Genomic DNA, 25,222 nt, shown 5'->3' on the forward strand with positions numbered 1-25,222 from the left:
GTGTGTGTGGTTCTTGGGGCTGCAGTCATAATACCTTTCAACCTCTAGGTCAGAATATCTGGAGGTGTTCCCTGGGTGGCAGTTGCAAAAATTGGGGCTCCAGACGAGTGTACAAACTTCTTTCTGGGAGGTCTTCTCAAGATGTAGCAAGCCCTAGAGTTTCACAAGAATGGTGTCTCCCTGGTTATGTTTCCTAGGAGTACCTTAGTAGCCTCTAGATATATGGGAAACCTGAAGCTTGTCCCTCAGGCTGAAGCTCCAGGATAAGTAAATAGGCCTTTTTCACAGGAAGACTGGGTATGTGTTTCAGTCTGCAGTCTTTGCAGTCCTGGATAAGGTGTTGGCCTGCCAAGAACTGTCTGAGAATTTATAACTGTCTGTTATAGTCCCTGGGAGCTCAGGAAAGCCAGCCCCCTGGGCCACTGGGGCCAGGCAAACAAGGGGTATCCCCTGTGTGGTTTGTGTGCACTGGTTTTAGCAGGGCAGCTGGAGAGTATAGGGGTCAGGGCACGCTCTCTGACTTCAGAAATGGAGTAGGATAATGCCTCAACTGAGAGCTTCAGCCATGGGACTGGAGAGGGCCTTGTCTGCGCTGGGCATGCTGGCTCCAGATTGGGTGCTGGAGAAATCCACGACCACTTAACTTCCCAGCCCCAGTTGGGGTATGGTAGAGTGTCACGACCACCTGTGCTGCTGACTTTAGGAAATGAGTGAGAGAATGCCATGACTGTTCGTGCTCGTCCACCCCAGCCAGAGAGCAGGATAGTGCGACACCTGCCTGTGCTCTCTGGCCTCAGCAAGGCAATGGGACAGTGCAGGCAGGGGGAGGTGCTGTGTCTGCACAGCCCTGCCTGCAGTAGCAGGGTAGGTGGAGAGTACCCAAATAGCATCTCCTAGCACTTCTGTCTCTAGAGAGAGCCCCAACTGTCACCTGCCCCTCCAGCAGATGCCCCAGACCAGCAAGTGAGTCTCCTTTACATACAGTCGAGGTGCTTTGCAAATTGCTTTTGCACTGGATCCTTGGCATGAGTGAGACTGCACGTGGGACTCTTAAAAGGGGAATCTCAGGGGCGCCTGGGTGGCTCAGTCAGTTAAGCGTCCGACTTCAGCTCAGGTCACGATCTCGCGGTCCGCGAGTTCGAGCCCCGCGTCGGGCTCTGGGCTGACAGCTCGGAGCTCAGAGCCTGGAGCCTGCTTCCGATTCTGTGTCTCCCTCTCTCTCTGCCCCTCCCCCGTTCATGCTCTGTCTCTGTCTCAAAAATAAATAAACGTTTAAAAAAAATTTAAAAAAAAAAAGGGGAATCTCAGTTTCCGATAGCATTTTGGGTACCTTGGGTATCAGCCCCTTGGTTTTCTAAGACAGGTGTTTTGGGGGGCTCATCTCTGGTGTAGATCCCAGGGTTCTCAGAGAAATGGTGAAATGTCTCTGCCTCTCCAACCCATTTGGATGTGGTTCTTGTTTTTGTTTTTTTTTTTTCAATGTTTATTTTTGAGAAAGACAGAGGTGCTAGCGGGGAAGGTGCAGAGAGAGAGAGACAGAGAGAGGGACAGAGGATCTGAAGTGGGCTTCGTACTGACAGCAGAGAGCCTGACATGGGGCTCAAATTCACGAACTGTGAGATCAGGACCTGGGCTGAAGTCGGACGCTCAACCGACGGAGCCAGCCAGGCGCCCCTTGATGTGGTCCTTTTATCCTTTGTTGTAGAGGAGCAGTTCATCTAGTTTTCAGGTCTTTTTCAGAGAAAAACGATCCGTTTGCAGCTAGAGATCCATACGTGCCATGACAGGAGGTCATGGTGAGTTCAGGTTCTTCCTACACCACCATCTCGGACACCTCCTGTCTACCTCATTGTTAATGGCTGCATTGCATTCCAGTGTATGACTGTACCATGAATTCTGGAAATTCAGGGATTCAATTTCCAGATGCTGAATATTGGGTCAAAAGGACATGGATTAAAAAAAAATTTTTTTTTAATGTTTATTTTTGAGAGAGAGAGAGAGAGAGAGAGACATGAGCAGGGGAGGAGTAGAGCAAGAGGGAGACACAGAATCCAAAGCAGGCTCCAGGCGTTGAGCTGTCAGCACAGAGCCCGACGTGGGGCTCGAACCCACAAACTGCGAGATCATGACCTGAACTGAAGCCAGTTAACTGACCGAGCCACCTAGGAACCCTGGAAGGACATGGACTTTTTAAGGCATCTGATACATACGACCAGATTGCCTTCCATAGTGTTGAGCACAGCATGGTTAATTTGTGGTTGTTATCAAATATATTCCCAAGCCATTTAAATTTTTTTGTGTAGATGGATTTGTAGTTCTAAGAATATCATGGAATATAAAACACCATTTGTAATGTTATTTCTTTCTTAAATGTTTTTATTTATTTAAAGAGGGGTAGGAGCAGAGAGAGAGAGAGAGAGGTGGAGAATCCCAAGTAGGCTCCACGTTGTCAGCACAGAGCCTGACGCAGGGCTGAGTCTCATGAACAGTGAGATCATGACCAGAGCCGAAATCATGAGTCAGGCGCCTAACCCACTGAGCCACCCTGGCGCCCCTGTAATGTTATTTCTATGTGAAAAAATATTTTCTGTTTCCCATCTTTGATTCCGTGTTCCAGGAACAGTCTTCCTTGATAAAGCTTTATCTGGCACTAACACTTTTCTCACTTTTCCTTGTTCTAATCACTACTCCCCACACGAATGCACACATATACATGCTTTTTTATTTCCTGAGGTCATTTTTTTTTTTTTTTTGGACTTGAGGGGCCTGGGGAGCTGTAATTTTTTTTTTTTTTTTGATGATGCTTTGTTTTGAAGTTGGAAGTGCAAATAAAACATTCTGTGCTCCCCTTGTCTTACCGTTAGATTTCCTGCAACTTCGGGAACTACAAATTATTCCCTAAGTGCCTGGGCCGAGCTATGAAGCAGGTGTGAGTGTTCGTTTTTAGCTCTTCCTCCTCCCTGCCCCCATTATGCAGAACTACCATTCCTGAAGTCACCCCTGCAGGTCTGCACTGTGTGACTGGCTTGACCTGGAAGCACCCAGGTTTACCACCTGGGCCCTCTTCTTCCAGGTCCCCAGCGCGTATGGAAGGGATTGATGGTCTGCTGACCCTGGTGATTGAACATCGGCAGGGCTGGAGTGCTAAGCATTGTCATGGGGGAAGGGCTTGTCTTGTCTTTGTTGACTCTAGAAGCTATGTCGTTTTGTCTTCGTGTGGAACTATGTTACCTAGAGCGATCATGTGGGTCTCGGCTCAGTGCAGAGGCCTCTCTAGGTAAAGTACTGAAACCCTGCCTGCTTCCATAAGCTCGAGTGTTCTGAGCTTCTCTAGCTGTAAATGGCTCCTTTGGAAGCCCCCAAACAAAGCCAGTTCTGTATGTTTTAGTGGATGGTGGCTTGCTCTAGGCTTCCTAAGCCTCCTATAGCGTGTACAATGCCAACTTCTCTTTTTTCTTTTTTTTTTTTTAAAGCAGTTACACTGTTAAAAAAAGTCAAGCCCATCCTTTCTGTATAAATGGCATAATGGTAAATAGACCTACTGTTGGTCAAGTTGTTGCTTTTCTTTTTTCTTTGGGTAAATACTCAATAACCATATTATTATTGTTATAATTTGAACATCTACTGTGCCAACGGCATCTTATTCCTTGCTTTACGTGTGTTTTTCATGGCATTGCTTTTGTTCCAAACAACCAGATGTTGCATGTGAAAGTTTACATGAAAGTGCCCACGAGTTAGCACATAATTGCTCTTAGGCAAATGTTAGTTTTCTCCCTCTTTAGGTATCGGTTTGCTCCACTCTAAAATGGGAGAACTAGTTGAGCTATTTCAGAGGTCGGCAAACTGTGACCTGTGGGCTGGCCACCTGGTTTCGTTCTTTAAAATAACAGCTTTCTTGAGATATAATTCACATTCCATAACATTTATCCTTTCAAGTGCACAGTTCGGTGGCTTTTAGCATTCACGGGGTTGTGCAGTCACCTTCACACCGTAATGCCAGGACACTGTCATCACCTAAGAACAAATCCTGTACCCGCTGGTACCGTGAAAGTGAATTTTTACTTTTGTAAATGATGGTAAGGACAGGGCCTGATCCTTCCAGGTGCAGGAAGGACTTGTCTAGCAAGTGGCTCATCTACTCGCTCATACACGGTGGGAGCCAATGCTCTCCTCTTTTCAATGAGTGCAGGGCAATGTGGGTGGATGGAGCCTGCTTTATGCTCGAACACTGTATCTATCCATTGTGTTCTGTGAGGACTCGCCTGCCCAACCACTGCTCTGTCCTCCTCTTCAATGCCGAATGGCCACCTAGCATCCTCTCCCAGATTGGCTGGCATCGTTTGCTTTGCAAGCTAGTCTCACAACTCAGGCCTGCAGGGGTGACTTCAGGAAGCACAGTTCTGTAATGGGAGGATGGGGAGGAGGGAGAGCTAAAAAGGAACATCCAGACTGCTTCATAGCTCAAGCCCAGGCACTTAGAAAGAGAAGGAGGGGGTGTTTGAAGCCCGCCATCTCTGAGCCTCACTTTTCCCACAGGCAGCAGGAAGGCTAGAGGAGCAGGCCTCTATCCTCCCCTTCTTCCCAAGTATACCCGCTCTTGCACCTTTGATTTCTGTGGTAGACAGATGGAGGGTCGGACTCACCAGGGACCACGGGGAGCTCAGATGCCCAGCTGGGAGCACCCAGACCCCGTACGCTTGCCCAGGTCACACAGCTTGCAAGTGTAGAGTCAGGATTCAGACCCAAACAGCCTGGCTTCAGCATTTGGTCCTAACCACTGCTCTCTACTGCCTCTCTAAAGGACATTGCCATCTTTTAAAGTGATGTTGCCTAACTGCAGGTTAGGCAGGGTGACTCAGGTGAGTAAGGTCGGGAAATTATGTCACATGAGGAATACTCAAAGGAGCCAGACATGTTTGGTTTGCACATGAGAAGAACCAACAGATGGGGGAAGAGGGATGACCAAAGCAATACAGAGAACCGTCTTCACACCTTTGTGGACCACAATAAGCTTTACTGAATAGTGCCACAGAGCTGACCCAGGATCACTGAGTAAAATCTATAGTGAATCAGATTCTGACTCAAAATAGGGAAGAAGCTTTTACAAGTACAGCAATCCACCAATGGAATGTCTGACTCAAAGAGAACTTACCTTCCCATCCTGGGGACTGAATGGGCACCCAGCAGGGGTGCTCTTGGTGAGGGGATAGAGTGCTACTGCCCTGGGAGGGAGGTTCAACTGATGGCCTCTGGGAGGTGACCTCTACACCTTTGGATTTTGTAAGATACTAGGTAATGTTCAATCCGGGGTGGGGGGTGAGGGGAAGGCACAAGTTGGCCTACAGCAAACACTTATTAAGGAAGCTTTCAGGCAGGGCCATGAACACATGCCCATCTAGGGCCATTGCCACTCCACTGTGGGCGCACACCACAAGCCAGGAGGTGACCTGCGGGTCAGTCAACTAAGCTTTTCTACAAAATTTAAGGGGTGGGATTTTTTTTTTTTTTTTCATCATAGTAGAGAAAGGTGATAAATAAGAACACGAGAGGGAGATATGGAGACAGAAAAGTTTCATTAAAAGGGAAGTCATCTGCGGTCGGTAGCAAGGAAGAGGTCCACTCCAGCCGGCCACCTTTGTCCCGCCCTCTTCCTGCCCCCATCCTGCCCCACCTCGCCCCGCCCACCCATCTTGCCCACGCTCGCCAGCGCCTCAGCAATCCTCAGCTAGCCTCGCCCCGCCCCCCCGTCCCCGCCCCCGTCCCCACCCCCTCCCGCCCTCAGCCCGCCCTCAGCCCGCCCTCAGCCCGCCCTCAGCCCTCCGCTGGCCAGATTTTCACCCTTCTGCTCTGAATAAAGCTCCAATCCCTGTGGGGCTTTATTATTGTATATTTTCTTTTTCAAACAAAACAGTATATGTGAGTCAACTATACTGAAATAAAAGTTTAAAAAAAGAAAGAAAGCATCTTTGATAGTTTCCCCCAAATGGAAATAAAAGCGAGTAAACGAGAGGTGACATACTTGGTGTTCACCAAGCCTGGGCTATTCTAGGCACCAAACAGAGGGAATGGAGAAAATAAAGTTCTTTGGATCCCTGAAGTTCTAATACTCAGGTTTTTTAAACATCCCTTATGTGTATGCTGAGGGGATGGTGTTTAAGCTTTTTGAAAAATACAAAAAATATGTGCCGTATATTTGGAGGAGTAGTCTTAACTGCTAAGTAGGTACTAGTTTATAGATTTTCACCTTACTCCTACGCAGCGAAAGTTCAATTTGGAGCAAGGTTGTAGAATCACAGAACTTTTGGGTCAAAGGAAACCTCACAAGTATCTAGTTCATCTTCTCCTTCCTCTCCCTACCCTGTCTCAATCCAGGGCTCAAGACCCAGTCACCTGCCTTCTGCTTGATTGCCACCAGAGACAGGAAGCTTATTACCACCAAAGACAACATACATAATGCATTTCGGGACAATTTATTTGGAAAGTCCTTCTCTACATTGACGGGAGAGCTATAATTTGCAACAGATGACCCCTGCTCTAGCTATAGGACTCGCTGAACCCACAGAAATCTCATGCTCCACAGAAAGATTTGAAGACAGACACCATTAAGTCCTTGTGAGATTCTGTCTTTTAGCCAACAAATATTTCTTTTTGCCCTGGCAGAAGTCCTTAGTTCTATCAGTCATTCCTATATAATGGGGATTTATGTCTCTCTTTCCTCGGGATTCAATTTGCCAAGGTCCCTCTTACAGAGTGTCCTTCCCAAAACTGGACACGGTATTTCAGATGTGGACATAAATAGCCCAGGAATGAATGGCTCTGTCTCTCATTCTAAACACACCACTTCTAACAAATATCATGCTGGCAGCTCTGTTACATGAACAACACATAGAAACCATAGTCAACAAAGACTCCCATATTTAGCAGTATTTAAAATTGAAAGGTTATCTTCCTTCCCTGCATCCCCCCCCCCCCTTTAAACTCTGGAGGATGATGTAAATACTCTAAAAGGAAAATCCCTCATTCCCCAACATACTGTCTTCCCTAACCTGGCATAAGGTAAGAGAGAGCCCCAAAGAAGAGCAGAACCTTGAAGCTCTGACCCCATCCTCCCTGCAAAGGGAAGGGGAAAAAGACAAAATCAGCGGTGCTGAGCACAAACTACTCCCTACACCATTTTAGATGCTTTATATATCTTGTCTCACTTTGTCTTCTCAATAACCTTCAAGGTGGGAGCCCTTAGCCCTGTATCATAGAGAGGCTCAGAGAAGTTAAGTGACTTTCCCAGAGTCACACAGCTTTTGGCAGAGTTTGGTATTTAAACCCAGGTCATTTTGACTCCAAAGCCATGTTTTTCCTTCTGCATCTTGTTCCTTCTGAGCCAAACCTGACTAAAGAGGAGGGGGACGCTTGTGGGATAAGCTTTTCCAAACTGAGGAAAGAACAGCTCATGCTAGCCAGACTGAAAGAATTATACCACCCCTTCCCTCTTCCCTCTTTCTTCTCACTGCAATCAAACTCTCTTCCATGTGTGAAATCACCCAGACAATTTAATGCTGCAATCACTAGATCCATGAATTAAAAGACCACATGTCGTCAAAACAACTGGAACATAAAAACTTTGGAGAGAAGTATGGTCATAGGGCTCCTCGTTCCCAAATTCCCACCTAGAAAAGTACTTGTTTCTTGAGCATTTAATGATAAATGCCAGAAAGGGTGGGGTGGGAGAAGTTTCCTTTCAATCAGTGGCTCTTGAACTGTGGTTCCTGGACTGGCTGCTGGAACGCCGGGGAATTTGTTAGAAATGCAGATTCCCCAGCTGACCCCAGACCTAATGAATCCAGAAACTCTGTGGGTGGGGTCCAGCCAGTTTGTTTTATAAGTCCTCCAGGTGCTCTAATGCACACCCAATAAACAATGTTCTCCTGCAGCTTCTGATGGAGAGAGATGTTCTAGGGGAACACGTGGTGGTCTCAGATGGCCTGGGGACTCATTCTTTCAGCCAGGGCCCGTGGCGCCCATGGAGAAACACAGCTTCTCAGAGGTCCTATAGAGGATGTGGACAAAAGGAAAGTGGGGCAGCTGGAAATCCTGCCCTGAAACAAAGTTATCAGTCGGACCAATAACACGATGCTTAACTTTCACTGTGCATTAACTTAATCCAGAGAACCTGCTAACTGATTTGGAGCAACTGGCAGACAAGGAAGGGGAAAAAAAAAAAAAAAAAAAGTCTCGTACTCCCACTGCCAAAAGAGTTAGACAAATATCCACATGCCTTCTGCTTTTAGTTTCATTTTTTTGCCCCCACCGGGAAATGTTCGTGTACATGATAGTAGTCATCTCATGACAAGTTTGGGAGTTGCTACTAAGAATGCTGGATCAAGCCTGTCCCTTTGCATATGGCTCACATTTTCTAGTTCACAAACGAGGCACAAAGAAAGGGGGGAAATGAAGCGACGGGGTGGGAAGGTGCTGTGCCTTGGAGGGGATCCCAGCTGTCAGTGAAGGTCCGAGGCAATTCAAGATGGATTTCTTCGCAGATAGAGAGCTGGAGAAAGCGTTACAAAAAAGGTGGGGGCGGGGGGGGGCGGGGGGTTGCCGGAGGGAAATCATTTCAGGGAAGATTGAGCTAAAATGAGAACCTGACACTGGGCTGGAAGCAAGTCGGACTGGGAAAAGCAAGGAAACACAGCAAGGCCTTGCACCTCATTACATTGCCTTGTTCTGAAAGCGTGTTTCAGAGAACGCTAGTGCCACGAAATGCTCCCCACTCGAAATCGAGGGAGGGTCCTCCAGTTAAATAAGTTTAGGGATTTCAGCCAACGACATCTTCCTCTTAGAGCTAAATCATCATCATTTGACGTAAGACTCTGAGAAGTGGTGCAGTCAAGAAATCTTCTAATTTTATTCAACCCAGTATTTCCAAAATTATTTGGCTAGAGAACCCCTTCGTCCCCAATAATTGCTCGTCACACCCCATAGAACACCGGTGGTATTCAGGACTGTATCAGAGAGGCAGGAGTAAGAAGCAGGTGGACGTGTGCAGGGGAGACTTGCGTGGACCGTTTGGGTGACAGCTGGAGGCCCTTGGTAGCAAGGAGAGCAAAGTCCAACAACAGAGAAGCTGCTCCGGGACGTGAGGTCCCACCCCTGTCAGAAGCCCCCCAAGAACAGCCAGAGGCAAGCAGGCCAGCCAATGGGGTGCAGCAGAGGCCCCCGTGCTGTCACCCAACCCACTCCCAAGACAGCCTCTCACTGAAGCTGAAGCAAGAGACTCTTCTGGCCACCTCCTTGATTTGAATATGTATCCCATCTCCCTCTCCTCTTTCCCCAAAAGAGTTCCATATGCCAGAGAATTACAAGGCACAAAGAGACCCTGTCAGTTCCCTCAGATGCCAGCACAAGGAGTCACGTCTTTCTCCTTCTCCCTTCCAGGTCTGGGGGACTGCCAGCTGCTGGGACTAGGTGCTGCAATCATGCCACCTCTCTGTCTCTGGACCTGTTTCCTCCTCTGTGAAATGTTTGGGTTACACTGGTGATCATTAAGATTTTCCTTTTTTTCCAGCTCTCTCAATTCTGAAATTTTATGACAGTTGGGAGCCAGGGCTCCAGATTCTTGTGCTGTTAAGAACTAGCTGTGACATTCGAACAAATAACTTCTGCTTTGTGTGCCTCTCCTATAAAGGATTGGCACACAGGGTAACCCTGACGCCCCAGTGAGATCATGCATAGATCATCGGTGGTGAGTGAGGAGCCCCCGTAAAGCTGAAGTGGTGTTTTCCATTTTGGGCATGGCGGCAGTGGGTGATAGTTGTCTATGTGTGTAGTCTGTTAGTCTCCTTTGTTTTTCTCACTGCTGTCCTTGCCTTCAGTCCCCTGTCTGCTTTGTCCTGTGAGCCGGGATTCGCTTTGCTCCTCTGTACTCCTCAGTTACTCAAATGCATTTGTTGAGTGTTCTAGCCTCCCACGTTCTTCCAGATGTCCAGGAGTTGGGCTAATGTTGAAGACTAACAGGCTTAAAATAATTTCACATTTGTCTTAATTTAGACAGAGGTTGACCTGAAATATACCATTGGACTGTTTATGCAAAGGGCCTCTTGCCAAAAATATTTAAGTATATGAGTCAGAGATGAAATTTGCTTACCTAAAACACACTGTTTTAAAGTACCTTTAGTGATTTTTCTGCCTGGATGATGTATCCACTGATGCAAGTGAGATTAGTTAAAGTCCCCTACTATTATTATATTACCATCAATTTCTCTCTTTATGTCCATTAATTTTTGCTTTATGTATTTAGATGCTCTAGTGTTGGGTGCATACATATTTGCCGTTGTTCTATCTTCTTGTATTAATCTCTTTATCATTATGTAATGTCCTTCTTTGTCTCTTGTGATAGTCTTCGTTCTAAAGTCTATTTTGTCTGATATTAGTATTGCTACCCTGGCTTCTTTTTTCACTCCCATTTGCGTGGTAAATATTTTTCTGTCCCCTCACTTTCAGTCTATATGTGTCTTTAGGTCTGAGATGAGTCTCTTATAGGCAGCATTTATATGGGTTTTGTATTTCTTTAACCCATTCCACCACTCTGTGTCTTTCTATTAGAGCATTTAGGCCATTTACATTTAAAATAATCATTGATAGGTATGTATTTATTGACATTTTGTTGATTGTTTTCTTGTTCTTCTCTGTTCCTTTCTTACTCTTTTGCTCTCTTTCTTTGTGATTGATGAGTTTCTGTGGTGTTCTGTTTGGCTTTTTTTATATATTAATTATATATAAAATATTGTATATTTTATATATTTTTTTTTATATTAAGTATGTCAGTTACATTCAACAGTATAGTTAAGCAGTGAGTAGCCTCACTTAGGTTGATGTACAAACACTTTGTGTCTCTGAGGGAAGACCCATCAATTAATATTTCAGCTCTCCCAGGATGCTCCAGAGTGGAATAGGAGCAAATCCCATGGTTTGTTATCAATACCATTGGGCCTGGAAAAACCCCAAGCTTTGAAACCTGCGTAGGGAGATATTAGAAGTAGCTAATCACCTTTTCAATTCCTCTTGGCCCCGGATTTTCCCATAAATTAAGTATGAGAGTTGATTAATTTGAGGCTGGGGTGGGGGGAGTTGGAACAAAGGGGATGACCTATTAACTTAAAGCTTTAAGTTTTCAAGGGAGGAAGCCATACTAAGTAGAATTTACATGTTGATTGTGTGTATATAAGCCATCAATTCCACAGAATTTACAGCCTGGTTGCTTTTCTGCAGGAAGTTGTACTTCTCTCCTCTGAGACTAGTTGAACTGTTCCTATATGAAAACAGAATTTCCCTTCTCCCACTAAAACTTTCTCAAACTTTTTGCTGACTTTAAACTACCTCTTCCCCCTGGGACTGGTCAGACTAGGATGTTCTTTGGTTTCCGTCAGACAATCTGGCTGTGCCCTTTTTTTTAAATTGTTTTTTTAACGTTTATTTATTTTTGAGACAGAGAGAGACAGAGCATGAACGGGGGAGGGGCAGAGAGAGAGGGAGACACAGAATCCGAAGCAGGCCCCAGGCTCTGAGCTGTCAGCACAGAGCCCGACGCGGGGCTCGAACTCACAGACCACGAGATCGTGACCTGAGCCGAAGTCGGACGCTTAACCAACTGAGCCACCCAGGCACCCCTAGCTGGGCCCTTTTTGAGTGTACAGATAGTTTGGTGAAAAATAACACGATGATAATAAAAATAAGTCGCTAAGCTTCGCTGGGCACTTACCATGTGAGCTCAGTGCTTTATTTACATTTTCTAATTTAATTCTCGCAACCACCGAGTGAGGTAAGTACAATGGTCTCCGGTTTATAAGTAGCCACGGGCAGTCTGAGGCTTGGTTTGATGAAGAGACGTACCCAGGCCACAGAGGGTTGGAAAGAGAAGTGGTTAGCTTCCGTGGTGGAGCTGGTGGGCTACCGCCTGACTCCATGACCCATGCTTTCTGTCTCCCTGTAACTTCTTTTTCCTCAAGAAGACATCTTGAAAACTCCCCAGGACAACCCACAAGCAGTCCCTCGATGAAGACTCACGGACGAATAGCTTGGGGCTCCTTGAGCAAAGGGAGGTGACCTTGCTGGTCGCCTCCTGAGTTCCGGCAGCCCGAGATCTCGCTCGGCTCCTCCGAGCGCCCGTTGCTGCGTGCCCCAGGCCTCAGAGGAGTGTGACAATAATTCCTTGTTCAAGTCCAGTGCTCTGGGACTCAGCAGCACCTCCCAACCTGAGGATTTTGTAATCTGGAGTCTATTCCCGGAGCCCGGTCTGAGGAAAATGCTGAGGGCCCTGAGGAAAAAGGGTCTGTGTTTGGGCCTGTGGGCCTGGCTGGGGGCTGGAAGGCAGCGTCCCCATGCCGGTAGGGATACAATGGGCACACTCAGTGGGCGTGTGGCCCTGGGGACCTGCTTCAGCCCAGAGGTCAGATTATATCCCCTGAAACAAAGCGTTGGGTTTAGCCTCCTACTCATGCATTTCATTCGCTCCTCAGTAGCTCTGGCTGGGACTCTGCATGCCCGGAAGGAGGGGGCTTTTATCCAGCCATTCTCCACGGCCTGGGCTTGCGTGACCACAGCATCCAGCCCCGGCAGGCAGCACTTGGCCAGAGGCACGACTTCCAGTGTTGGACTTTGGCGACAGGGTCCTCGCAGAGAGAGAGGGAGGCCGGCCACGGCCAGGGGAACCGTGGGGCCTTGGAATGAGTCAGTGTGGCCGCCCAGCCCTGGGGACTGGTTTCTCCACAGGTGATTATTGGCCAGGGAGGAGAAAGCAGCCAGCCAGGCTCCATTAAAATGCTGCCGCGGGCAAGGAATCATCTAGGAACTGTCCCCTGCAGGGCTGACAGAGTCTGGAGGGGTAAACTCCCAAGTCTCCAGCAGGGTTTCCCACCCAAGCCTCTGGAGGTTACTAAGGGAGCTCTGGCCCCAGAGGAGGCCGGCTTGCCAGGTGTTTCTGACACAGCTGAGAGCAATCATCCCTGCAGCCACCTTGTATCCAGCCATCTCCCGTGCCAGGACTGGACTCACACTGTCTGTTTTGTTTGCCAGAGCCCTCCAGGCTTGGCGACGTTATCCCCATTTCATAAATGGGGCTCAAAGAGCTAAGTCACGTGCCTCATCTGTAACTGGCCGGACCCGGATGCAAACCCGGGAATGGGTTTCTCCTATCCCATCCTTAGCTTTCTCAGAGGGTAGCACTGACTCGACCCAAGATATTGATCGGGGGGTGAGCATCTAGGGCAGCAACCACAGCCATGGAGTTTATGGATAGCTCCACGAGATGAAATGGGAGTGGAAAATGGCACTGGAGTACAGGCACTGAGTGTAGTTTCTCTACGTGGGCAGTCAAGGTGAGTGCCTCATTGATACACAGTCATCATACTGGTACGTCCTCCGTCTTGGTCTTACCCTGATTTCTGTGGGTAGGCCCGTAGCCAGACAACCGGTCTTGGGGACAACTACAGCTTTTGGTACACACACAAGAGCCGAAGCCATTCCGTGGTTTTCTGCCTTTCTCACCCGGGCCATCGGATCTGTCTTCCGTGTAAACCCTCTCTGCTTCCCCAGTCAATGTGTATGCTATTACTGTCCATCCTTGATTCCAATTATGCCCTTGATCCCCAGAGGCACTTGTTTCACATGTTAATATCTTTGCAGTTGGCACCCATTCTGTCATTGAGGTCTACGTTTAAAGTAGTGGGGCGGTTTAAATTGCTGCTACCTTTTTAGAACTGATGGGGACCAAGAACGGGGCCATATGATAATTCAAGCATTTATTCAACTCATCAGATGCCTACATTATGCTAGATGCTTAGGAGATAGAAATAACCAGCATGCAATCCCTTGCCTTAGGAAGGTCACAGTCTTGAGGGGGAGATAAGGGCTCCTAATTTAAGGAGCCAGGGAGTATGGAGGATCAGAAGAGAGAAGGCGGGGAGTCGGGGACCACTCGGCGGAGAAGGTGCATCGTGAAGAGGGTGGGAATACAAAGGGGCTAGGAGGGGGTGGGGATGGTTTGGGGAATGGTATTCTGGACCACTGACTAGTCGGAGCAGACAAATGTTCAGAATCATGAAATCCTGTGAGGCGTTTGCCGGCTTCAAAGGGTTTGCTGTGGTTCCAGTGGAGGGCACTTGTGGAGACATGGGTGTAAAATGAGGTCGCAGGGATAGGCAGGGGGCAGATCTTGGGGGACCTTGAGCTCCACACAAATGAGCTTAATCTCCATCCTGAATCCAATGGCAAATCACCGAGTGGTTTTCAGCCAGGGGGGTGATGCCCTGATTTGTGTAGAGGAGCTCCGTGTTGGGAAACGGATGGGAAAGAGGATGGCGGGGTGGGGTGGGAGGAAATGGACGGAGTGACGGCTGTTGCAAGAGAGAGAAAAGTCACCCTGAATGAAGCAAAAGCCTCATTTTTATTTGCTGTTCCTAGAGAGGGTGGGCCTGATTATGGAGGCTTGAGGTGGATCGCCCAGTGTTACAGCGGGGCCTCTAGAACCTGCAGGTGGAAGTGGCTTTGTTCTTACCTTAACCCCGTCATCTAGCGGGCAACTGCTAGTGACGAGCCACCCCATCAGTAGGCAGGCTGACTATATGAACGAACGGATGCTGGGAAAAGCTAGAAAAAGAAGAAGAGCTCACTACTTGTCGATGCCTGTTAAAGAAGAGTCCTTATCAGCCTGCAGCGGTGAATTTCCAGCTTGCACTTGCCAAATTAGCTCACCAGCCAGAATTGTTTACGAGTGGATGGGGCTGTATGCCAGTGCTCCGGGGGGAAAATGTGCAGGTCTTGGTGAGAACCATCACAGGGAGGACGAAGTGGATATATCTGGGTATGAGATAGGCTATTCATCATTCAAAGTCATGAGAAAGAAATAGGTAGGTTGTGTGGTTGTGCCTGGGAATTACACAGAAGACTCATAATCCGTGTTGTTGGCCGACTGACCCACCTGCGATAGACAGTGGGGACAGAGGCTGGGTGAGAGGAGGAAAGAGCTCCTCTGCCACGGTGGCAACGCCTTGGAAGGGGTGGGAGATGACTGCTGATATGGCGACGCCAGACTTACGGTTCTCTTCCCCTCCCCGCTTCCCCGAACAGGTGCAGTGCCATACTTACACAGGGTACTGCTGGTGTGTCACCCCAGATGGGAAGCCCATCAGTGGCTCTTCTGTGCAGAATAAAACTCCTGTATGTTCAGGTACCGTAGGGAGGGGCGGGAAGAAAGAAAAGAGCTGGAGAGAGACCCTTAGCTGGTCTCCTGCCTCTCGCGGGGGAACCTTTGAAAACTGGTTGAAAGAGGGGTGGTGGTTAGGAGCCCTCTTCCAGGTCAGGGAGGATTCCATTCGAACACACTGCTCTGCAGTCAGCTGGATGATGGGGTCCGTATAGGCCCATGTGTATGTATTTCTTTATTTTGAGTTTAGGTTTCTGGTTCAGTGCTCTCTTCCCAAGCATCAGCTGTGACCCCTCGAGAATGGCATATAAATTTTTTAGCTTGGGTGCTCTGCTTGCTGGTGGCCTCAGGAGCACTTTATTGAGATAGATTTTAAGACCGTATGGGAGTTCAGCATCAGAGGCTGAATGATCAACTAGTGATGTCTGTCATGGGCACACGAGAGGAGAGTGGTGGTATGATGCCATATATTTGTCCCTCCTCCCCCCCCCCCCCGACAAATGTAATGTAGAGTAACGGAAAACTTTCATGACAGTGGCCCTCAATTCTGGCTGTCATCGGCAGTGCCTGGGGAATTAAAGAGCCCAGGTGTCGAGGCTCCTCCCCGTATAGTCTGATCCAGTAGGTCTGGAATGAGACCTGGAGTCCACATGTTCGAGAAGCTTCTCAGGTGGTTTTGGTGACTAGACAAGCTAGGGAATCATTGCTTTCTAGTGACCCATTACATAAGCCCATAGCATAATTAAGTTCCTTTCTATTTCAAACTCTATAAGCATAGAGAAATTTTGCTCTCAGGTCAGCCTCGTGGGATTGTGCATTTTGGATTTATATAAGCTCCACACTTTCCACTTCCATTCAGATAGTAGGGGACTTGGGAGTCACTCCCTTAATTCACTATGTGGCTCAGTCCTCATTCAATAAAGCCTGTCCAGCCACAAGCTGCTTCATATTTCTTCGTATCTCTGTGTATAAGATTTTATTTATTTACTTATTTTTAATTTTTAAGTGCAAGCAAATTATAAAACATTTTCCTAAAACCTATGGGAAACTCCAAGGGTTAGCAGTCCTGCCATCCTAACGTTTTTCTGTTTTCATAAAACGTATTCATTTTTCTACTGGCCCTGCTATATAAAGGGAGCGGTAAGAAAGGGCAGTGAGCATCTACATTAGGAAACCAAGATTTGCAGGCCAAAATGGAAAGTTTACTTTATTTGTGGTTTACATGGAAACTGGAAACCTTAATTGGGGTTGGTGTGGGGCAGGGCAGGAATGAGCCCTCCTTGCAAATGACCTGGAAAGTTTCATTTAAAGCAAACAAATGCACCAGAAACAGGCCATGCAGGGGAATATAATTGAATTCTCACAAAACTAGTATATGGAGAAGGGGTATGATATGGAGTGAGAAAATAGGGATTCTTTGTTTCTCCTGGTGGTGGGACCTCTCTGCATATGCCCTCATGTGGGTGAGCTGCCCCTGCCCTGCATGTTGTGGGTTCCATGAGGAAGACAGGTGCCACAGGGTCAGGACCGCGGGATGGGTGCACGTGGCATCCTAGCACATGCAGGGCGAAGCGTTCGGCCAAACACACACACACCACCCCCTCCTCGAGGAATAGGCCGCGTCTAGAAAATTGTTTCCATGCCTCAGACTATTTTGGCCCATTCAGTACAATTGGGCCAACAATTTTCTACTTAATGCAGATGGAAAATCGCCGATTTCCTGCCCTAACCAGCAAGGGATGTGAATCATTGCATTTGCAGTAAGAGGGGTTTCTTTTCAGTTGGCCCTACTAAGTGGACATGGCTCAGAACATGGAGGTGGTGGGAACTGGGGGAGATGGGGAGCGAAGGTGAGGGGCAGTTATCGGAACGTTACTCACCAGGGAGTTATGTAGATGTGGAGTTTTATAAAAAATCTGGTCACGGCTGTTGCCTGGAAATCATGGTTCACCTCACCGGTACTGTGATATCAGTGACATTGATGTTAAACAAACCCCACTTGACATGTATGTATGTACTAGCTTTGTATATAATGTCCCTAGACGTGTATACAATGTATGTATATACATAACCAACCACACGCTCATAACATGAGGCTTTGCCAGCTCTTTGAAAGAAACCAACAACCACAATGCATTCTGAATGTCTATGTTTTTGTTTCCCTTTTACCCAAGGTTCAGTCACCGACAAGCCCTTGAGCCAGGGTAACTCAGGAAGGAAAGGTGAGTAGAGTTTTATGCTCTATCCAAATGTTTGCTTCTAAAGCCAGTCCAAGGAGAGTTCTAGACAAGATGGAAGGAGCCTGGGCGTAAGCTAAAAGTCCCCCAACAGAAAACCTCCATTCTTATTCTGGGCTTCCTCCTAGAAGCACCGGAGGTAAGTAAGGCTCGTACCGTGGTGGGGACCAAGCTCGCAGACGTTCTGAGGGATGGGAGTGAGTACGGCATACAGAGCTGGCAGGGCCCCTGAGAATCTTGGTTCCTGGGCAGTTCAGTCCATCAGCTACCGCGTAGCCAGCATTACGCCAAAAAAGACGATGAAGGCAGGCATGTCCAAGTCTGCCCCGACCCTCTTGCTTTGGAAAGTCGGTTGAACATTTTTTCCCTTCCCCGACTCTCCTTAATAATTCATTGTTCCAGCCCATCTGGATTTTCTTCGCTAAGACTAGCCTGGCTGCACGGGCTTGCCACCTGGGCAGCCGTTGTCTTGGGATTCCCAATCATCCTGTCTTTAAACTTGTGTCTTGTTAAGTCCAGCGGGACAGTGAAGCCTGCACGTGCACATCCGCGTGACCCTGTTGGCCTATGGTTTTTGTGATGCACGCAGTACGCTTTCCCCAGAACAACATCAAATAGAAAAATGTAAAACACCACGACAAGTCAAGAGAGACGCCATGGAAGAGAGGATAAAACTTTATAGTTTAGTGCCCTTAATGGCACGGTGTTCCCGCCTTTTGAACAAAGGGCCTTGCATATTCATTTTGCACTGGGCCCTACAAATTATGTGGCTAACCTCAATTAAGGCATTTGTCTGAGTGCTATTTAGTGGAGCCACCGACATGAGGAACAGGTCCCTGGGATATGCGGACCATAATTTCCAGCGTGGAGGACACTAAGCTCCACCACCGGTTACCTTCAGGACCACACACACACACACACGCACGCACACACACAGCTTGTAGCAGCATGCAGAACAAGTATCAATTTCACTGTGTGCACAGGCACTCTAGAACCTCCATTTCAGGCTCTTGGGTAAAATCCAGATGGGGGATGATTGCATCCGAATCTGGGCCTCGGGAATTTCATGTTTGTGAATGCCCACGTGGAGAGCCGGGCCTACAGAGGATCAGTGTGAGGTTCCCCGGGCTTGTCCTGCACGTGCTGTCACGAGGAGACTGAGGCGAGACCCTGGCCCCCCGCCCCGAATCCTTATTCCATGGGGGTGGGAAGAAGAGGCAAAGTCACCCTGCCCGATTGCGGGAAACGAGAATCTGGAGAGCCTGCTGCCCCCCAGTGCAGGTGCTCCGAGAAGTCACGGAAGCGGAGCATAGTGATACCACTAGAAAACGTGGACTAATGGGCCTTCCCGCAAGCAGGAATTAGTAAGTGGGTAAAAAGAAGGGAGCAAATGCCTTTCTAGGTCTCTCCCAGGACAGGGAGAGGTAGCCGTGTGTGTTGGTGGTTCCCTTTTGGGTGGGAAAGTGGGAGAAGGGCGTAAATCATTCTTCCTGCAAAGACCTGAACTCCTCAATCCTGTGAATGGCATGTGCCCGTCTATAGTTTGCTGGAGTTGGAAAGGGGAGCTGCCTTCAATTTTGCTTGTTGCAACTAAAGACTTCAGGAACATCGCCTCTATCCTGGGGCATGAGGTCGTGGTAGTAGAAAAAACGCTTGGCAATCGTGCAAAACATACCACCCAGATTTTCCCCACCAGAGAGAACTGAGGGCGTGAGGCTGCATGAAGCCCCCACACTGAGAAAGGCAGACGATGGGATTTTAGTTCTTAAACCGCACAGAGAAGTACTTTCCAGGTTGATGTGGCTTTGCACCCAATGGACAACAAAAGAAACAGACCGGTGGTCATTGCGGCCTCCTGGTGATCCAGTTGGAAGAGGGCAGGGCACCCTGATTCCTCCAGGGATGGTGCAAGGAATAGGGGTAGAGTCTGACGCCTCCTCTCAGAGACAAGTTGCTCAGTTTCCAGCATTTCGTTCCCCTACTCCAGATGGGTTCCTGCCTCCCAGATGGCTCTGCGGAGGCTTCCTCTGTGGTGCAGAAGCCCAGTGGGGGATGCTAGGACTCGCTCGTCCCTGGAGACTTGACTTTTGCCCATAGCCTCTCCTTCCTTCTACTTTGGAGGACCTACATAGGTGCTAACCCTCTCCTCTTTGTCTGTCGTAGGCCGTGCAGAGAAAAGCAGGCTCAGGCCACCTGTAGGAAGGGCCACCTGAAGCCACACCTGTCCAGGAAGCTGGGGTTTGAAGGGGGACAGGGTGCGAGAGGGCATTTGTAATATCCTGTGTCGGCCGCTGAGGTCCCTCTCTCGGCTGCCACTTAAGAATGGAATGTGCTCCGAAGGGCAGCAGGTGGGAAGACACAAAGGCCCCTTGTCTGAGCTGGTGCCCACACGTGGGGTCTCCTAGACGGCATCTCCCGGGAGCTGGAGCTCACAGCCCTGAGGCCTGCTGCAGAGATGTGAGGCCTGGGCCCTTGTGCAGAGTGAGGGGTACAAGCCAGGCCCCGGGTCTGGGTGTGAGAGTGGTGGGGGGTGGCAGGGGGGAGCGGGGGTTGAGGGGAGAGGCGCAGGCCCAGCCTTTCCTCTCCCGCCCTCTTGCCTTTTGGAGCCCGCTCTGCCAACAGGGCTCGGAGGGATCGGTTCCCTCTGCCTGGAAGGAATGAAAAGGTGTATTGTGCAAAGAAGGAAGGTCTGGTTGCCAGCCAGGAATTAGTCCTGCGGAGGAGAGGAGGAGAAGGCCGAGCAGAGGAGGCTGGGGGAGGAGGCTCAGAGAGATAACAGGAGGTAGGGAGGAGGGAGAGAGGCCGGGCGGTAGCGGGTCACAGGCGGCTGGCCCAGACAGGAGGCCTGGGTTGCAGCTCCTGGGTCCACAGGTGTGAGGCCCGAGGGGAGAAGTGGGGGAAGGAGGGAGGGAGGCGCTGTTATCTTACCCAGATGCACGTGCTCTGGGAGGGGAGGAGGGTCAGAACTTCAGACTATTTACTTAATCCCTTGGAATGTCCTTTCCTCGCTCTGTTCTTTGGGCCCCTTGTGTTTCACGGACCCCTTTATGGGCACATGTGTGGTAATTAACACGTGCAGTGTAGGTCCCGGGCCATGTGTTTGAGTTTCAAATATCCATTGATCTGGGGCACTCCCATCTTGGCTCCCCTCCCCTTCTTCTCCTTTGGTCCTTGCCCTTGAAGAGTGATGCGGGGGGGAGTGGGGGGCAGGGGGAGCTGGGGGGGCACACGTGCCTCCACATGTGTGTTATTGGTGCTTCAGAGGACTATCAGAAGAGAGCAAGAAGGCCGCCCTTGAGCTCTGACGATCTGCTGCTAAAACAGTTGGAGGCCGCAGAAACTGAGGTAGAGATAAATTTTTGGTTTCAACCGAAGCAGGTCGAAGGACAGCTGGGCAGAGGCTGGGAGGCAAAATGCGTTTAGAGATCATGAATTTACCCAGAGCAGATTTTCCCGGCCAACCAAGGCTTGCAGATTTTCCCAAGGTGCCTCTTTCTGGGGTCTTGATGCTAATGAAAGTGGACGATTTGGGGAGCTTCCAGGATTGCTGAATACGGAGTCAGGGACTGGTCCTGGGCTTGATTGCTTGTGAGGTGCAGGAGGGGAGTTCTCAGCCTCTAGGGGGTGAGGGCCAGAGAGCATTTGTAAAATTCTTTCTGCCAGTTCTCTGGGAGCTTTCTTCTGTGCACCCAGGACCACGGAGATCCCGGGCTGGTGCTTCTGTACACAGCGAGTGAAAGTTGAGGGCCGTCAGGAGTTTTCTGCAGTTTGAGTATTTCCTACTTGTAAGAGGTCTAGGATTTAGCTGTTTAAGGAAAGTGAGAGAAAAATGAAAACATTAGCAGGCTCTGCCTGCATTTTCTGCACAGACTTCTGTACTTGTCAAGCCAGTGTTGGAGAGGGGCAGTACTCCCAAAACCCAACCCACCTTTAATTTGTGGAGACTTGTTATCCCCCCTGAGCTGCTCCATACTGTGTGCTCTCAGTAAACAGTGAGTCACAGTTATTTGTCGTGGGTCCCTCTCTGCATCTCAGTGTTTAGAATCTTTCACGGAGCCTGGTCTACAGGTTGGTGCCGGCTCAGAGGACCTATCGCTGCGGTGGTGGATGAAGCAGAGCTCTCATTCAGGGCTGAGGGATGTGCTTAGGGCAGGGTCTGGCAGTCCCCAGACAAAGGGGACTGTGTGGCCTCCAGCCTCGGCCCTCCTGTGGTCGGCACACCTAAAGGAGGTTCACCTCGCTGCCCTGAGCCTAGCTGAGGTGTGCGAGGCTGGCTGTCTCAGAACATTCCCCAAGCGGAGCATCGTTCCTGCTCAGATGACTTTAACCTCTTCCCAGCTACGTCTCTTTTCTCTTCCCCCAGCACTGAAGGAGAGGCTGGGTCAGTAGTCGAGCTGTCGGCATTGCCATCAGATGGCAAAAGTCTGACTGCCCACCGTCTGGGGCTGGATTTGATTGGAGATGGGCAGCTGCTGACCTCTAGGGGTCGGGCCTCTGCTCACATCAGATTTCCCCAGGGACAAGCATTCTCTCTCATACGGTGCCTGCTGAAACAGAACTGTGCCTCAGCAGCTCCAGGCCCGCGAGAGGCGGTTTTTTGCTCTCTGCATGTGTGTTGCCGCTGTTTGCTGGTGTCCTGAGCCGCCCTGACCAAGCCCGGCACTTCCGTGTACCGGCTTTGTGGGGTTCGGTTGCAGAGGGGTGTGCCTGGGTGTGTTTGAGTGCTCATGCGTGTGCTGTATCTCTTTCCTGCCCCACCCCCCGGTTGGCTCATGGCACTCAATCCCGGCCCTCCATCTCAGTCCCTATTCTGGGGTCTCTGAAAGAAAGCTATGTGTGGAGGCTACTAAACAAAGAGTTTGAATCCCTGCCATATCCCCACTTCCGAGGACCGGAGAGGAAATGGGGTTTAGGCATCTGGAAAAGCCTCCTAGTCATAGATCCTTATGAGTCCCTGGTGTTACTAGTAACCTTCGGTGTATCTACTTGGCTTCTTATTCTTTTATTCAACAGATATTTATTGAGAGCTTCCTAAGTGTCAGGCTCGTTGCAGTCACTGAGGACCCAGTGACAAGTAACATGATGAGAGTCCTGGCCTTACCCTGTGGAACCATTCTAATGGTTCTTAGCCTCTTCTTACAGAGGTTATCTTCAGATGGAGGTAAAGCCTCCCAGGGAGCACAGATGTCTAGATGCTGGGAAGCTGTCACCTGGGCAGGGAGGCAAAGCAGGTGACCCCTTCAAGCAGCCCTGGTTGGTAGTTCCCATGGCCAGAGCCTCTCAGGAAAGGCCCTCGGAGGAGGCTGCCTGGGCATGGGCCCACTCACAAGTTCTTGATCCCTCTGTCTGGTGCCTTTGTGGGACCCCCCGGAGTGCAGGTGAAGGCTCAGAAATTGTCAGGCCATCAAGACTACACTGTCCCTTGACTGAGTGAGTTCAGTTCCAGGCGTGGCCCAGTAACCTGGACAGAGGCAGGGATTTCAGCCAGTGGGTGCAAAGGCCTCAGGACCACGTCTGAACCACTTATCGCCAGCTCTGAGCGCCATGGAGCTCCCAGGGGAGGGGCGGCTCTCAGGTCCTCCTCTCCCAATTTTGTGACTGCTGAAAGAAAACTGAGATTCAAAAGCAGCTTGTTGTAAAGTTTCTACGGAAAGGCAACGGAGCTAGAAGAGGTAAAACAATCTTGAAACGAAAAATTACGTGGGAGGGACCATTCTATCTGATTTTTTTTAAACAAAGAGATCTTCAGTGCTTTACTCTCCCATGTCCCGTTATGAATTTCCAACTCATACTTCCCTGTGTTCTTCTGAACAAATGCTCTGACCTCTCCCCTTTTAGATATGTTTGTTTCATTTCCTATTTTAAAAATGACTTTTTTTTTTTAACGCTTTTAGGTTCACGGCAAAATTAAGAGGAAAGTACACAGATTTCCCATATAGCCCCTGTCCCGATAAAGGCACAGCTTCCCCCATTATCAACATCTGCACCAGAGTGGCACATTTGTTACAATTAGTGAATCTTCACTGACACATCATTATCACCCGAAGTCCATAGTTTGCATTAGGGGTCACTCTTGGTGTTTTACTTTCTATGGGAATGGACAAATGTATAATGACATATATCCACTGTTATAGTATCAGAGTTGCTTCACTCTTCTAAAAATCCTCTGTGCTCTGCCTGTATATGCCTTTTCACCCCCACTCCCCACCCCTGGCAACCCCTGATCTTTTTACTGTCTCCATAATTTTGCCTTTTCCAGAATGTCACAAAGTTGACATCCTGGTACTCTGATTAAGACTTATACTGCTGTAGTAATCAGGACAGTGTGGCCTTGGCCAAGGGATAGACACAGAGATGAATGGAACAGAGCAAAGACCCCAGGCCTGCACTTCTATGGCCAACTGACATGACTAAGGTGTACAAGTAGTTCCAAGGTAGAAGGCACCACAGTGACTGGACATCCATAGGCAAAAACAGAAAACCCCAAACCTCACAACTTATACAAAAATTAACTCAAAATGGACCTCGGACCGAAATGTAAAATGTAAAAACTCTTAAAACTTTTAGAAGAAATCACAGCTAGGTGAACCTAGAGCTTTTGTGTCTTAGAACAACTAACACATGATCTAAGAAATTGACAAATTGGACCTAATTGGGATTAAGAACTTGCTCTGAAAGATCTTGTTAAGAGAACAAAAAAAAAGTACAAACTGGGAGGAAATACTTACAAACCACATATATGACATAGGACTTCTATTTAGGACATGTAAAGAACTCTCAGAAAGTCAACAAAATACACGAATAGACATTTCACCAGAGCATCTATGCAGGGGGCAAATAAACACACAAAAAAGATGCTCAACATCATTAACCAAAAAGAAATGCAAAGTAAGATCATGATACGGTATCCCGGTGCACCTGTTAGAAGAGCTAAAATAAAAAATAGTGACAGTACCAAAGGCTGTGGTGAGACTGGGTCCTTCATGCATTATTGGTAAGAACGCAAAATGATACAGCCACTCTGGAAAATACTTTGGAAGTTTCTTTACAAAGTAAAGAACTAAACATCCATTTACCATATAGTCTGGCAATTGCACTCGTGAGCATTTATTCCAGAGAAAAGAGAACTTGCGCGTACACAAAAACCTGTGTGGGGGCGATCACGGCAGCTTTACCTGTAGTAATCAAAGAGGGAAACAACGCAGGCATCCTTCAGTGGGTGAAACACAATGGTGCCTGTACGACTCAGCCATAGGAGGAAATACGACTCAGCCATAGGAGGAAATAAACCATCGGTATGCACAACTATGGCTTGGATGGATCTCAAGGGCATTATGCGAAGTGAGAGAAGCTGGTTTCCAAAGGTCATATACTGCATGATTCCATTTGGAGAACATTCTAGAACGGACAAAATTATAGAGACAGAGAAAGGATTAGTGATTGCCAGGAGTGAGAGATGGGGTGCACGAAGGGAAGTGTGATTATAAAGGGAGATCTTGGTGGTGATGAACTCGTTCTGTATTTTATTGATGGTGGTTACACGAATCTGCACATGGATAAAATTGCATAGAATTACACCACCCCCCCACACACACACACACATATACACAAATGAGTACGTGTAAAACTGGTGGAGTGTGAATAAGCTCTGTGGATTTCACCAGTATCAATGCCCTGACTCTGATATTGTACAATAATGAGGTTACCTATATAATTTCAGGTTACCTATATATTTATGTTAACTATAAATATGTTACCCCTGGGGAAACTGGGTGAAGTGTACTGTATT

General features: G+C 48.5%; 1 protein-coding gene across 3 annotated transcripts in view; it reads left to right on the top strand.

Moving 5' to 3' along the window:
- SMOC1 (SPARC related modular calcium binding 1) overlaps window positions 1-25,222 on the top strand; it is a 156,865-nt gene that overhangs the window by 88,797 nt on the left and 42,846 nt on the right. For all 3 annotated transcript variants that reach the window (XM_060620165.3, XM_060620166.3, XM_060620167.3), the window contains exons 4-5: window positions 15,121-15,220; window positions 17,371-17,418. In XM_060620165.3, coding sequence (XP_060476148.1) covers window positions 15,121-15,220; window positions 17,371-17,418 — 148 coding nt within the window. The remainder of the gene's footprint in view (window positions 1-15,120; window positions 15,221-17,370; window positions 17,419-25,222) is intronic.

The sequence above is a fragment of the Panthera onca genome, chromosome B3 (genome assembly GCF_046562875.1).
Source record: "Panthera onca isolate mPanOnc1 chromosome B3, mPanOnc1 haplotype 2, whole genome shotgun sequence".
NCBI classification, from domain to species: domain Eukaryota; kingdom Metazoa; phylum Chordata; class Mammalia; order Carnivora; family Felidae; genus Panthera; species Panthera onca.